The 16,042-nt window shown below is 44.3% G+C and overlaps 1 protein-coding gene across 8 annotated transcripts in view; it reads right to left on the minus strand.

Moving 5' to 3' along the window:
• Nucleotides 1-16,042, minus strand: part of PLCB4 (phospholipase C beta 4) — a 410,418-nt gene that overhangs the window by 96,401 nt on the left and 297,975 nt on the right. For all 8 annotated transcript variants that reach the window (XM_082744398.1, XM_082744395.1, XM_082744397.1 and 5 more), the window contains 2 exons: nucleotides 6,642-6,721; nucleotides 5,336-5,389 (listed from right to left, as the gene is read on the minus strand). In XM_082744398.1, coding sequence (XP_082600524.1) covers nucleotides 5,336-5,389; nucleotides 6,642-6,721 — 134 coding nt within the window. The remainder of the gene's footprint in view (nucleotides 1-5,335; nucleotides 5,390-6,641; nucleotides 6,722-16,042) is intronic.

Here is a 16,042-nt window from a genome sequence, read left to right on the forward strand (position 1 = left end):
AAATCCAGCAATACTCAGGACTGTAGGATGGCAGGGAGAGAGGGGGAAGGGAAATACACTTAGTTTTCATTTCTAGGTATTTTTCACTTCCCTAACGAGCTCCCACAATATCCCTCTGGTTACACTCACGAGGCAATGTGATTCTCAGAAGGGTGTCCCCCTGGGTGTCCCAAGAAGCCTTGGACATACATACTGTTGGACCAAAACAATGACAAATGTGGGTCCTACCGAATAACTTTCTCAGGAAAAAGGAATGTGGCAGATGGAATAGGTCTAGAACAAAGCTCGTGTTGACGCTATCCAGGCTTGGGGGGAGAAACAGTCTCCTCTGAATTTCAGCCTCTGCCTGGGATGGCCCTTATACTTTGCTTTCATACTTACTACAGCTGAGATGCACTATCAGATGAGTTTTTCATTTTTTTCTTAACATTTTATTTATTTAAGAAAGAGGGGGAGAGCATGAGTGGGGGCGGGGAGGGGCAAAAGCAGAGAGAGAAGACTCTGTGCTGAGCCAGGAACTCCCCAACAAGGCTCGATCGCAGGACCCTGAGATCATGACCTGAGCTGAAGTCAGATGCTTAAACGGACTGAACCACTCAGGTGTCCTTACATTTTTTTGAACTAAGTAAGCACCCTTGAGCTACACTGAAATGCTAGCTGCCTCAAAGATTAGGAAGTTTATTGAGAAATGGATAGGCGTGGTGGGAAGGCGGGCGGGGGGGGGGGGACAGGGGAACACTCATTCAGTGTTTCAGTAGAATCTTGGTACTGCCCTAATAGGTGGTATTTCTGAATAAGGATGCCGCCCTTTAACCTGTATGGTGTACGTCAAGGCTAATAAAATGGGTAACACCTTAATAAGCCTGTTTCTCTTCTGATAAATACACTTGCAACACTCAGAATGACCTATTGAGGGGCGGAGCCGGTACCCTAGAATCCATGTTTGGCTGAGCTGTGCCTTAGCCAACCAACGGAGTCTTCATTCATTCTGTGGCTGGAAGCCTGGGGAATCTGCCACCCTAATAACTGAAAGTCTAATTTCGCAAGTCCAGCCTCGACATGAGGGTAGAGCTGTTTCATGTGGCAAGCGTGGCTTTGGAAAGCCTCCTCTGTGAGCACAGGGGGGATTTGTAAGAGCACCTCCCCACTTCCCACCCTGTCACACACTCTTCCATCCACGTTAAGTGGAAGCCAGCTCCCGATGTAAGCACGGAGAGCCAATTATTCTTGATGAGTAGGCGAGAGCACCTCTCCGAGTGCCCAGTACAGCTTCCCAAAATAGACTGGGGAGAGCTAACTTTAGGTAAAGGAATTGTTATGTGTTCATTCAAAGCTTTATTGTTTCATACTTGGTCCAAGAATACTTGGAGAAGTTCATTTTTAAGAATGGACACAGCGGCACTCGGCTCCAAGGAGGCCCACGGATTCTCTTTAACATATCTATAGACATGTTAGAGCATACATATTTGACATCGAGTAACCTGGTTTCTAGTGTAGACGGTATTATGTCCACACTTTCCCACTTCTCTAGAGTTCATGGAATTTGGATACATTAAATTAGGTTGAGAAACAATTTAGCTGACCTTTGTAAAATAGGGGAAAGTAGCTAGCTATTCAATGTTCTCGCTCTCTCTCTCTTTTTTTTCTTTTTTCATTTAATTATGTATTAATGTGAGAGCCAAAGGAGCCAGCATCTTCACAATCGGTGTGCCTGCAGGAGGAAACGGTCCGCCTCGCTATCTCAGGGGTGTCTTGGTGAACTTGAACCTCAGTTAGGTTCGGATAAGCATGAGCAATGAGATGAGAACTGATCGACGTGGCCATGAACGTAGCTGGCACAGGGCCTGAGCCTTTCCAGCGAAACAGAAGTGGGTGCAGGGTCGAGGGAGGGAAGGGCAGGGAGGAAGGGGACAGTGTACAGGAATAGAATCTTTTGGCTAGAACTTACTGGAATGCCAAGAAATAAATAGGAAGCAGAATAAGAACATCTTGCAGGAGGAGGAGATCCAAGCGTATGTATTTGGGGTGGGGGTGGGGGGCACAGATCAAGAGATTGAGAGAGAAAGAAAAAAACCAGGGCATCCGGTGCCAGGAGAGAGGAAAATCCATGTAGGAATATATTAGTGAGGGCAAAGTCAGAGCCCAACAACACAACTGTGCAAAAACCAGGGGCAAGAGGTAGCCATCTGGCTAGAGGGGCTTGTTCTCCGGCCCCCCCCCTTTCCTGAGGGGGCCATGTCACCAAGAATTTTCCCACCTCATTCAAAAAGAGACCAAACCCAGGATGGAAAATAGGAGCAAGGAAGTTGAATAAGAGTAAGACCATCCCCCCCCTCTATCTAATAAAGGGCCATATCGGACAGCTTAGGCCTCAAAATGGATTCCCTCAGGGGTAAGGCAGGTTATGGCGCAAAGGCAAATTCTTTGAGTTTCCAGTTACATTAGAGGCCCAGGAGAATGTCCTCTAACAGGTCCTGAGAGAAACACCTTTTTTTTTTTTTTTAAGATTTTATTTATTTATTTGACAGACAAAAATCACAAGTAGGCAGAGAGGCAGGCAGAGAGAGAGGAGGAAGCAGGCTCCCCGCTAAGTAGAAAGCCCCATGCGGGGCTCCATCCCAGGACACTGGGATCATAACCTGAGCTGAAGGCAGAGGTTTTAACCCACTGAGCCACCCAGGCTCCCTGAGAGAAATGCTTTTATCAAAGCCTATGGACATTTTAGATACCGTCATAGGCATTTGGTGGAAGAGTATTTATCAAGAACTGTGACTGATTCAACCCTTGCTATACACCCCCATGCCTACAAAGTACAAGTTAGGCTTCATGGCTAACAGGTACTCAGTGAGTTTTTGTTGAGTCAAAATAAACCACCTTCCCCAAAGGAAATGCTACAAAAGCAAATACACTTGAGTGGTGCCCAGTCCTATTAGAGTTCTGGTTCAATTCCATGTTCCAGCAGACTTTACAGGTGACTAAGACAGCAATGATTCTAGAAACCAAGTGAGTCACACTCTTTCCTTGCCCTCGATGGGCCTACAATTCACTGAGTGGTTTTAACACCATCTTTGCAAACATTCAGGGAGGGCTCATGTAGTCAAGCCTCAGTAGAGTCCTTCCTCAGTATAGTCCCCTTCACAGACAAGCTAAGCCTTTGGGACATAGATGGATTACACAGGAGCTGGGCTGCCATGACCATACCGGAAGCTCTCAGCCCTCTTTAATACAACAGTCTCCTTGAAGACTACTTCTAGCCAGAGCCCACAATTATCGTCTGGCTACCATTTCCCGACTCTCTAGCCATGGTTCCAACTCTAGGTTAAAGGAATAGAAAATGGCAAAGAAAAAGAGTGACTTTCAAAGCCTTAGGGTAGGAGGGACGATACTGAGTGTGAGTTTGAGAGAAAGACAGACTACGTAAGATCCTATATAGAAAGGTAAAAAGAGAGGGAGATAAAGAGTAAGACTTTCTTCATTAATCATTTGGACAATGTCCTGGATATTAAATTTCAGCTTATATTCAAGAGCAGGGGCCATTCCCAAGCTATGGAATAACTATGAAGCCAGATCTCTTCTAACAATATGCACACTATACTAATAGTTTCCATCTTCAGAACTCCAGAATGAAAGCAATGAAGTTGACATTTTAAAAGTGTTTACTCTTCATATCCATTAAAACATTCAGAACAACTTCCACCTAGCCCTTGGCAGCTCATCCACCAGGAGACTCATCTGCTTTTGTCTGGCTTGGTGTCAATTCTCCATCGACTCTGAACAAATGGCCCCTGAGTCACAGATGTCTTGTGTCAAACACCTGTTAATGCTGGCAGGCACCAAAGGGGTCATGTCAAAGCGAGCTAAAGAAAATGACAAAAGGATGGTAATCATTTTGGATGCGAACATACCCATAAAGATCTTTGAACCATACAAAAACTTCCAAGTTTGTCTAACAATGGCTTGATTAGAAGGATATATATAAATGAAACCCGAATTGCTAGTTAGAAGTGCTTCGATTGCAGTCTATGTGTTCTACTTTGTAGAACCATTTCCTGAGCCTTATCTTGGAAGAAAAAGCAGGATGGTAAGGTATGTAAAAACAGAGCCAACCTAAAATTTCTGTTATCCACAGTGCTGTCTGTGCGAAGTTTGGGACTTATTACTTCAATATAGATTTTAAAGAAAAAAGGTACTATATGTTGGGCAGTAGCTGTAGAATGCTAGGATATATGAAAATAATTGTCCTGCTGTTGCTCAACAGAGCAAAGGATTTGGAAAAAAAAAAAAAAAGAATCGGTGTAAAGTATCTTTGCCAACAATTATCAGACAAAGGTGCGAGCAGGGCATTTTTTAAAAAAAACGATTTTATTTATTTATTTGACAGAGAAAGACACAACAAGAGAGAAAACACAAGAAGGGGGAGTGGGAGAGGGAGAAGAAGGCTTCCCGCTGAGCAGGAAGCCCAGTGTGGGGCTCCATCCCAGGACCCTGGGATCATGACCTGAGCCGAAGGCAGACGTTTAATTACTGAACCACCCAGGTACCCCCATCCTTTCCTTCCTTAAGATTTATTTATTTATTTTATCTCTAAGATCAAGGGCTTAAGCCGGGGTAGGCAGGGAGAAGAAGGGCAGAGGGAGAGGGAAAGAGAATTTTAAATAGGCTTCACACTCAGAACAGAGCCCCACACAGGGCCTGATCTCCCTGAGATCAGGACCTGAGCCAAAATCAAGAGTCGGATGCTTAAGTGACTGAGCCACCCAGATGCCCCTGTTTTCTGCATTCTTGATTCCATTACCTTGGGCAGAGCAAGGGGGAAAAGTGACAGCTCTGAAGAGTGTGTGGTGGCAGGGAGAGTACACTTAGAGACCAAATGGCAAGAAGCCAAAGGTGTCCATGTGCGCCGCCCACCAGAGGAAGAACAAGGCCCAAACAGAGAAGAATCACGTCTCCACACAGTGGAGACACAGTCTACATACTTCCACTACAATACAATTTATAATAAAAACTTCTTTCAGTTTAGCTAATAGTTGCTCAGGGTAAGTCGATGAAAGACATTAAAATCCTAAGAAAAGTTGAAGATTAAAAAGAATACATCTTCAGATGTTCTTTGTCAAAGTAGAGTTAATGCTACCTATTCTGAGGAAAAATGCAAATTTACATCCACAAATGACTTTTAGAAACTGAACACGGCATTTGATGGACTGATTTAAACCAACCTTCCAGAAGCATCTTTAGTGAAAGCAATTAACAAGCACTTGTGGTGGGCTCTGTCTTTGGTCTGGTATCACAAGGGTTGGCCCAGGGTATGGAACCCAGACAGAAATGACTGACTTACCTCCTAACTGGAATTTTACCATTTGTGTTGGTCATAAATGCCAATTTCATCCAGCTGGAAAACAACCATGACAACACTGTTTCAATGTTTCTTAGGAGGAACACTGCAATTCAGCTAAGAACTTTTAAAGAAAGTTCATTCAAACAAACAACATTTATTCTGAAAACCAGAGACAGTATAATACACGGTGAGATCAATTTATGGTTATCAGGTTTGGCAAATACAGAAACCTCGGTTAAATCAATTTCAGAAAACAACCATTTTTTTTTTTTTTTTTTTTTTTTTTTTTTTTACAGGTATGTGCCAAATACTGCCCAGGATATGCTTTTACTCAAAAATTGTTACTTATAGGAAATATAAATATAACTTGGAGTCCCGTATTTTTCCCAGCAACCCTAGATGAACTAGAAATTTGGGGGCTTGTACTGAGCAAAACAAATTATAGGTACTTCTTTGCAACTGCTACTCTTAAAGCACCTGCCAAAGGGACCAAAAGTAAGGGTGAAGGTAGACAGAAGGCTGCCCTCTGTTCCTCCTGCTGGACAGTCCAAGGATTCACACCCTTGGTGCTGGGCCTGTTTGTGAGTGCAGGCTTATTCCTATAATTTCTTAGCATAGTTCCCTCTGTACCTACAGCTGCCAGTCATGGCCTCTTGGTGGCAGGGAGCCTGCTTCCTCCCTAAATACCTGATTTTTAAACAGGCTGACTTGGGCTTTGGCTGGCCTTTCTCCTTGAGTAACTTTCACTTCACTCCGATGGAATAACCTGGGAAGAGTTAAAAATCTACCACAGTGATCTCTCTCTGGATTTTGGATTCTGTGAGCTGGGGTAAGGCCCGCACGTTTAGATCCCTGACTGAGTGCTGAACAGTCCTTGGGGCCAGTGCTTCTTTCTGACGCTAGAAAAGGGAGCTCTTGTAAGTGCCTCTCTTGGCCACACTCCCCAATTCTCAGTCTCACACAACAGAGGCTCCAGCTACAATGGCACCCAACTACAGCCTGGGGCATGGAGAACTCTTTACCAGCACTCAGTCTGGGGCCTAGGACCCAAAAGACACTGGAGTTCCAGCATCTTCCTGCCAGCAACCACTCCTTTCTTATCAGTTTGGGCCATGGGTTGATCACACATGTCCTGCCAAGTGGCTTGAAGAGTCCAGGTGTGTGTTGGGAACTTTTTCTCCATGTCGGGAGCATGGAAGGGAAAACAAGGATGATGTCGCCTGGACATCTATTAAGCCTTCATGTCCTAAACCGACCTTTTGCTTTTTAACATCCAAGAACAAAGAGTGATGTAAATAAAACTCACTGTTTCTTGAGGCAGGTCATTGGACTGACATTGTTGGCCCTGAAGTTGTGTATGATCGATCTCAGTCCTTCTACCCATTGCTGAAAGAGAAAGAAAAAAGCATTCAGGTGAGCAAAATCCACAAGAACTGAAAATGGTGGTTTTTATTAGACAGCCCGTATCCACTCAGTATAAGAATAATGTAAATTCTTCTTTTATCTCCTCCCTGCCACAGAGCAATCTTCATTTTGCATGCCATACTTTATTCTTTAATAAACAGCTTTCATTCTTTCCATGAAGATAAATGTAACATCTAGAGCATCATTAAACACTGGGTTGTCACAAAGGAATGCTGCCCACTGATTGACTTGTTAAACCTTCTATTTCCAGCCTGTTTAAATAGAAATCCTTTCTCAGCCACTGGCAATCTTCATTATTTCCAAGCAACGTTATACAACACATGATGACATATTTAGCTATTCCCATTTTTAGAGGACGAATGCATTTGGGGTTCATCAATTTTATCGTGGGATTCTATTTCAATCTAAGAATTTGGTACATAGCTTACCTGTCTGTGTTTTCCAGCAGAGCCTTAAAAAGGAAAGCATGCACGGATTGCCGGGGAATCCAGCGCAAACAGCAAAGGGCTTACATAATTTCTGTATAAGGTCTTGGACCTCAGTTTTAGTTCATAACATCACTCCATGGATTTACAAGGAAACGTGAAGGAAGACTGTCCATGGCAGTAAAGGAATTTGGGTCTGGTAAGGACATTCTATTAGAAAAGGTTGGCCCATGAATTAAGGCCAACTCTGCCCCTGAGTCCAATAACTGATGCCAATGAATGCCACACCAAGTTGCTAAAATAAAGAATCACACCCTTGGAAACATGTTTTGCAGCAAATTGATACTGGGGGGTGGAAACAGAGCTGAGGCCTCCACAAAAGCCAGTATCTTACCTTCTTTGGTTTATAGTCTGACTGCTGTAGCTCTGTGCTGAGAAAGGGAACATATTTGGGGATAGAGAATAGTAAAGACGTAAAGCCTACCTGCACTGTCCACTAGGCACATGTGACTATTTAAATTGAAACTGAATAAAGGTACAGTGCGGCGTCTCCATTTCACTCATCACATATCAAGAGCTCGAAAGCCGACGTGGGGCCAGAGGCTTAACCTGCTGAGCCACCCAGGCGCCCCAATATTACCAGGTACTTTAACGTGGACTAGTGATTTAGTCCTTGCAAGGACCAGAGGTAAAGACTGAGTTCTGTAATGTGTGTGTGGTTTTAATTCACTGTGATAAAGTGCAAGTGACATTAAATTGATCAGCAGAATTATTTTTCAGTGACCAGTTCCATGGCATTATTCACAATGTTGTGCAACCTTCACCACCATCCATCTCCAGAACTCTTTTCTTCTTGCAAAACTGAAACTGTCCCCATTACACAGCTCCCTATTTTCTTCTCCGTCCCTAACTCTGGCAACCACCATTCTATTTTCTGTCTCTATGAATCTGCCCTTCCTAGGTTCTTCATAAAAACGAATCATACAGTATTTGCTCTTTGACCAAGTGGACTGGTATAATGTCCTCAAGGCTCAGCCAGTTCACAGCATGTGTCAGAATTTCCTTCTTTGTAAAGGCTGAATAATACTCCGTTGGCTGTGTAGACCATTTTGTCTTCTTCATTCATCTATTGATGGACACCTGGGTTGCTACTGTGATTAATGGTGGCTATTGGAATGGATGCTTCTGTGAACACAGGTGTACCAATATCTCTTCAAGTGCCTGCCTTCAATATTTTGGGGTATATACTCTGAGGCAGAATTACTGGATCCTATGGTAATTCTTTTTTTTTTTTCCGGAACCACCACGCTGATTCCCATAGCAGCCGTGTCATTTTCTATTCCCACCAACAGTGCATGTGGGTTCCAATTTCTTCACGTCCTTATTGACACCTGCTTTGTTTTGTTTTTCCTGTTTTTTTTCATTATGAGAATAGTCATCCTAAAGGGTAGGAGTCTAATGGAGAGTTTTGGCTTTCCTTTTTATGCTCCAGTCATACCTAACAGTTTTCTGAAGGGGGACTTAGGAGCCAAAAGAGGTCAGTTTCCTTCCACAACTAGAAAAGGCCATTTCCTGAGGACCATAAATAGCACTGAAAGCCTCATGATGGTGACACCAGGATTCTGAGGGAGGAGGAAAAAAGGCAATAGTAGAATTAAAGAAATGCCTTATTATTTTCATCATCAGGCTTTACTTCCTCTGTCAGGCTAAATATGGGACTATAACTCCCTGGGGACCATCAAATATCCTGCTGTTGGTCTAACAAACCACAGGCTCACACAGTTTCCCAAGAGGAGACAGAAAAACGTAAATAATTAGGTTGGCATTCACTGGGCAGCATTTTCTCAACCTGAAGGCTTGTTACGTGTCCCAAAACACAAAACAGAGTCCATGGTTTCCTAGGGCAAAGAACTGGGCAATTTCTGAGACTGTTCACTGGCTTTTTCTGAGCATCCTGATTTAGTTGTTCCTAAAAATAAATTACAGAGATACCAGACTTTGAGGAGGTTTAAACAACTCATCCATCTTTTGAAAATGTAATGCTGGTAAAGAAATCTTGTTTATTGCGACAGAAAGGTCTCCGGGAGTGACCTTTGAGGTCACCACTCCAGGGACAGTACTCATGCTTTAGTTAGTAGGAAATGCCACTGGAATCATCCTAGGCCCTAAACGGCACCGGGGTGGGGAAGACTGTGGCTTCTTCTCTTTGTGATGATGAAAGTGAGGGTCAAGGGCCTTGCCCAAGATCACAGAGCAGCTGGCACAAGGCTGAGGGGCAGTAAGAAGTCTGTTTTTGGGCGTGTTCACAACTTCTCCCTCCATGACATGGAAAACTCCCATCAGGCCATTCCTTTTCTCTACTGTCTCCCAGGTAATGGACACCTAGCATATTAAGGTCAAGGGGCCTTAGGAAATACTGTTCAATGGTTTGTTTTGCTGTTTCTAACAAAGTAGATGAAATGCCAGCAGGTGTCAGTAGAGCCCTAGAGTTTAGCTGAAAAGTTGTACCGGGGTGAACTGGATACATAGAAACTTTGTTGAATGTTTCTAGATGAACAGAAGAAAAAAATAAAATAAAATAAAACAAAAAACTATGACTTAGGTGTGTTTCCCTGAATTGCTGAAAATAAGCACAGACATTGACAGTCTGTGTAATGCCCCAAAAGGTGCAACTTCAAGCCCAGGACTGCATGTTTCTAGAAGGATCATTCCCTGACAGATGTTGCGCACACTCACTGGCTCAATGGTGACACACTTGAGATAGGATTCCTACTACGCTGGGTGCTTCCCTCTGGTCCGGCCATGCTGAGTGGGCCCATGCAGGAAAACCAGCCTAAAGGATCCACTGGATTCGGATGTCCAGTGCAGTTTCTCCCCGTCCCCACCAGGTTGTTCTCTTCATGTCTTCGATCTTTTCTAATTCTAACTTCAATTAAAGCTTCTTTCAGCCCATCTTAGGAGAAAGGCAAGAAAGGTCCTTTCAGGGACTCTTGTGGGCTTGGATGGATGGCTTAGGAGAAAAGGAGGGAGAAAGAGAAGCTGCCTTTCATTTCCTCCTAGGGACTTACAACCTCCCCTCTGGGACTCCTTGTTCTGCATCCATTTTCCAGGCAAAGGGTGTTGGCCTCGCCCTTAGCGGTCTCCTTTGCACTCCACCCCCCCGGCCCCCCGGGGGGAGCGCTGGACTGTCAAGGACAAAACAATCCTGTTCCCACTGAAAAAAGCAGCTGAAGGGCATAGACATAACAAAACAAAACCAAAAAATTATGAATTTACACAGGGTGTATACCTCCCTTTTTCCCTTTAAAAATATTTGGTAGGGTTTTGTTGTTGTTGTTTATTTGCTTTTTTAAAGGTTAGGGAACCAGTATTCAAATGTCCTTTGCAAAAGAATGTAAAGCAAGAAAGTATATAGCAAAAAGTAAACATCACCTCAGATTCTATTACTGACATCAAGAGCAAGCCACTTGACAACATTTTGGTATTTGAACTCTAAGCCTTTTTTTATGTACATATAGCTTTGTCATCCTAAAATAACTAGTCCCATTACTTGCTAGTCGGTACCACGTCAGGTAGAGTTGATGTTCTTTTAACTCCATCTTAGCTCTAGGTTTTGTTCCAGAAGTGTCCTTTACAGTCTTTAGTCAAAACAGCATGTTGTCAAAGTAAAAAAATAACACAGACCCTGTGACACTCTCCAAGTGTGCTATGTGATTTTTTTTCTCCAAAGGGAACACTCAGTGGCATCACCCTTCATCTTTTGGTGGGTGGTTCTTCGCTCTCAAAGAGTTGGCTACTGGTGGAAGTGGTGGAGGCATCTTAACTAAGTCTGCTCCAAGTTAACTACAGACTTGTTACGAGGGGTGTAGTCCAGGACAACAGCGTCACTTGGAATTGTTAAAAGGCAAATCAGGAGGCCCTATCTATGAAACCTGTCCCTAGGGCTGGGGAAGAGAAATCTGTGTTGAAATGAGCTTTCCAAATGGCTCTTTTGCAAATTTGCCTATAAAGGCACCGTTCTGAACCCAAGCCACGCAGACAAAAGGTTGGCTCCTAGACCACTACCATCAACATGTCCAGGTTGCTTGTTAGAACCACAAAATCTTAGGTCTCATCCCACTGAGACTCACTGGATCAGAATCCTCCTTTAATAAGATCCGAGGGAACGCGTGTGCACACCCCAGCTTGAGAAGCACAGATCTAGAAGAGGGCCCCTCCCACCTGGAGTATCTACTTCTGTTGCCCACCTAGGACAATCCAGGTTTCATTTCCTATGGGAGACGACGGTTTCCTACAGGGCCTTTGTCTGGGATATCTGGTCTTCTAGTAAGGGCTCTGGAAAGAGCTCCCCTCCAGTTCCCGACTTACCTTGTTTTTGTCCTATCCCTCCCTACCTGGGCTGAACAAATCTGCATTTGCTAGCATGTGACCTACTTGGGTTCACTAGCTTGCATGTGCAAACAGGAGGTAGCAAGACATTGCAGGGAGTGACTTTCACCTTCCCGATGTCCGCACTGTGAAAAGAATCAATGGACGGGGCCATCTGAGATGTTTAAAATATGGGACCTTCTCATAAACCCTGACCCGTGGAGAGCTTCTGTTTCTGGTTTTTTTGTTTAGGTACCTGGGGATCAGAAAAAGTCAAGGCAGATCTCAGCTGGCTATTCTCAAGGTGTTCAATTGCTCTAAACAGTTACTTACTCGTTATTTGCTCAAACAACATGAGCCAGGAATTTATAGAACTTGAAATACAGCCTCGATTCCACTGTACTGTGACTTCTGGTAATAAGACTCGTTTTATGGATGGGGTTCAGGGCGGGCCACCAGAATGTGCCACTTTGGCACTGCATTATTTTGAGCTGAAGACAATCAAGACCAGATAAACTCAAGAAGAGCTTTTTACCTCTCTCTTAACTGCCTAAAAGAATTTAGATAGAGGCTTGTACCAGGAAGAGAGCTATTACCCAAGATAACTATTTTCTTTTTCTTTCTTCTTCTTCTTTTTTTAAACACAAGAAAGTCTTCACCACAGGGCAGGACAACCATTTGTTTCCAAACATTTGCCTTTCTCATCTTCCTGTGAATTTTCTTCCTCACCTCTGAAGCCCCAGAGCCGTACCCCCTTTCTCCTTAGCTCAGGATGGCAAGTACACCTCAATTACCTGATTATCTGAGAGCCTTTCATATCTTGAGGGGCTCCTGTACACATGTAATTAGATTTTTCTCCTATTCATCTCTCTCTTATTAGAGGTGGATGTCTCAGCCAGGAGCCCAGAAAAGTAGAGGGAAATTCATTTTTCCTCCCTTAAATCCATGCATTAGAGACAAACTATGAAGCTTTCCAAGATTTCCACAGGGTCTAATGTTGCAGCAAGATAAGACTCTTTATAATGTGCTAGGATGTAAAATTGCAACATCTCACAAAATTCCAGAGGAAGAATCAGAGCAGAGTAACTATCTTTATATTCAAGCAGAAACTTGGTTTTAGGAAGACATTTGAGCTTTAAAAAGTGTTATTAGACTGAAAAGACACTGTAGGTAGAACTCTACATATTTTCTCTAATGGGTTTATACATGTAAAAGGAAGGAAATGAATTCAGTTGTCAGGGTCAGGTATCGGTTGCCATTAAATTGTCGATACTGACCATTTCAAAGACAGGCCAAGCAAAAGCCATTTCCAGCTGGTACACTGTTACAGCAATACTGTGTGGCTATTACTCAGAGACCAGATTAGTAGTTCCCAGAACTTGTTGTACCTTAGAAGCCTCTGGGGAGCCTATAAGACATTTCAGAAGCCTGGATGCCTCTCCTGGAGGTTCTTATTAATAATCTGAGCCCAGTCGGACCATCAAGCTACCTTTTAGAGACTGTAGGTAATTCTAATGTGAACCATTAGAATGGAAGCACCAAGGAACCAGACCACGTGCACTACATGTGGTGTAGGCCAGTATTTTTCAGATTTTACCTGGCATCGGGATCACTTGGGAAATTTTCTCAAGACAGATTAGGATTTAATAGGTCTACAGTGTCTTTCCTGAAGAGTCTACATTTCTTGCAATCTTCCAAGACAGGCCATGGGGGTTGGCATGACCTTCTGTGCCCTGTTCACACAAGAGGTGCAGCGTTTGGACGTCATTTCTAGAAAAAAATCACTTATCTTGTGCACGGTTAAGAAGTCCACCGATGAGAAAGCAGTCCTACTCTCCATTATGCCGGCTTTTCTCAAGTGGCCCTCCGATCAGCAGCATGAACATCCCCGAGGAGCATTATTAGAAGTGACAACTTTCAGGCCCCACCTAAAAATCTACAGATTTGGCCACACTGGGGATGGGGCTCAGTTACCTGCATTTTTACCAGGCCCTGCAGGTGCCTCTAATGCCACAATCGTGTGGTGCTAGTGTCAGAGCACCTGGTACTGATCACGGGTAAAGATAACCGAAGAGCGTGCGGAGGTGGCCACAGGAGGACCGACTTGTCTGGTTTCGCTTTTTGAACAATTTTATTGAGGTACAATTTATATACGATGAATGGCCTAGGAGCTGCTGATTCAAAGTTCTTACATGCTACTAAGCATGCTTAGGGTAAGAGTACTGCCAAGGGAGACACTTTGAATTTTCAATCTTCACTCCCTTGTTTCGGATGAAATTCGCACAAAAATCGCAGTATGTGCTCAAGTATTTTATTTAAAGAAAGTTACAAGCACCACGAAAGCGGAACCGGTGTCCAGAAGGAGGCTGGCTCAAGGGCCATTCCCCAGCCCCAGCATATCTAGTTGCCGGTGATGTTGTAGGATCTCAGGAGGCAGCAGGAGATGGCCCCGGGGAAGGCCCTTAGAAGTAATAGCCCCCCGGGACTGTGAGAGAGGGAAGCGTAGCATCTGGACAGGTCGGATCTGAAAGTCTGGGCTTTGGTGAGAACATTTATTGAATAACTTCGATAGGGGCGCCTGGGTGGCTCGGTCGTTTAAGCCTCTGCCTTCAGCTCAGGTTATGATCCCAGGGTGCTGGGATCGAGTCCCGTGTGGAGCTCCCTGGCCAGCAGAGGGCCTGCTTCTTTCTCTCCCTGCTTCTTCCTCTCGCTCTGCCTGCTGCTCCCCCTGCTTGTGTTTTCTGTATCAAATAAATAAATAGAATCTTAAAAAATGAATGAATGAGTGAATGAATGGTACAGAAACAAGACAGATGTCTGTTTCCCAGAACTAGGGTACTTATGCCCCCACTGGTCCAGCGATCAGGTCTGAGTGCCAGAGCTGGAGGCAACACAGCAGCAGGACTAAGTAAGAGCCGAGGGCCTGTGTTCTTAAAGTCTTGGTCCCTATGGTCTTCACCCCAGTGCTGAAACAGAGCCTGGCCCCGGGATGACCAAACCCCAGAGGCAGACACAGGAGAGCAGAGAGATTGGTGACTGATGCAGGACTTGACACCCCACCCCCACTCCGTTGCCAAAATCACATTTTACTCCTCAAATGTGCTCATCTAAGATGCATTCTAAAATGATGTGGGAGCAGATCTACCAATGTCTGGATATCACAGACTGACTTCTACATCATATTAAGAAGAAAAAATACAACTGTTTTCTCTTTCATATAAACAACTTCCTCCGCGTTCTCTTAAGGAGAGAAAAACACAGGTAGAACATACGGAGTGTCAGTCATCAGGACAGATCTGTGACAGTGCTGGAAACTCCCTCCTGGCCGGGGACAGCAGGCAAACCGGCAGGCAATGACAGCGCTGACTGCAAGAACAAATCGGGCAGAGAAACCTGAAAGTCACCCCCGTTGCTATCCAGAGAGAGAGAGAGAAGAGGGGAAGATAACAGAGAGGCCAAAGAATCCCACACAAAATGCAGGAGCTCAACTTGCGATCTCAGATACAATCCAGCTGATAAGCCCCGGATGGAAGGGGAAATGAAGGAGCCTATAATGACCAGTGACGACCGACCGAAGCTAGTGCCCAAAGAGTCATGGGGATCTTGCAGAGAAAAACCCAAGGTCAGTCGAGGGACAACTCCATGGTAATCACAAAGGCCCTTGGGAAGTCAGTAATAATTCTGATAAAATTTTCAAATCTCAGAACCAAGACAGGAGCGAGGAAAAAGGGAAGAGGTTGCTCTTGGCCTGAGTGTCTTCCAGCAAACACAAGGTTTTCATCTGCTGTTCTCTGTCCTCAGAGGAAAGCTGATCAAGGTGAAAGGAGGAAGGTACCGAGTGCCATCGGAGTCTCCAGTCACCTGCAGAGCACGGGGCAGGAGTATTTGGGCAGGAACCCAGCTGCCAGAGATGGGTTTTGTGTGGCTGCGTGCAGAAGACAAGTGTGGATGGGCCTGGATAGTATCTGTCCTTTCCTAGGCAAGATTAGTTTAGTCACTCACAGATAGTCAAAACAGTCTGTCAGCCTGGCTGGTTATCTTGCCAACACTGGGAACAGTTAGGTCAAAAAGAACCTCTAAATAGTCCTAAGAAATGAGAGGACACTGTGCTGTTCTAGGTCATCGTTCAGAAGCTCAAGAGTGGAACTCCGCTACCAAATGGGTTTCTGTTCATTACCATTCCAAGAGACAACTTTTGCATCACTTAAGCCGGCTTTTACAGATACCCTGTAAACATGTCCTAGTGCATCTATAGAGCCCTGTCTCAAATAATCACATTTTATGCCAGGTATCTACTCCAAAAAATATGCTGTTGAAGGAATCATGCTAAGCCACCCAGAATATGCCACTTTGGTATAAAAATTATTTTGAGCTGAAAGCATCCGAATTCCTGAAATCCCTTATCTGACTACAAGCAGGGCCTTCCCCGAAAGAACCCCACTGTCAAAAATCCCCAACCAAGAGTGGCTCTAACCTTCCCTTCTGGAAG

This window comes from Mustela nivalis, assembly GCF_964662115.1.
Source record: "Mustela nivalis genome assembly, chromosome: 8".
NCBI lineage: Eukaryota > Metazoa > Chordata > Mammalia > Carnivora > Mustelidae > Mustela > Mustela nivalis.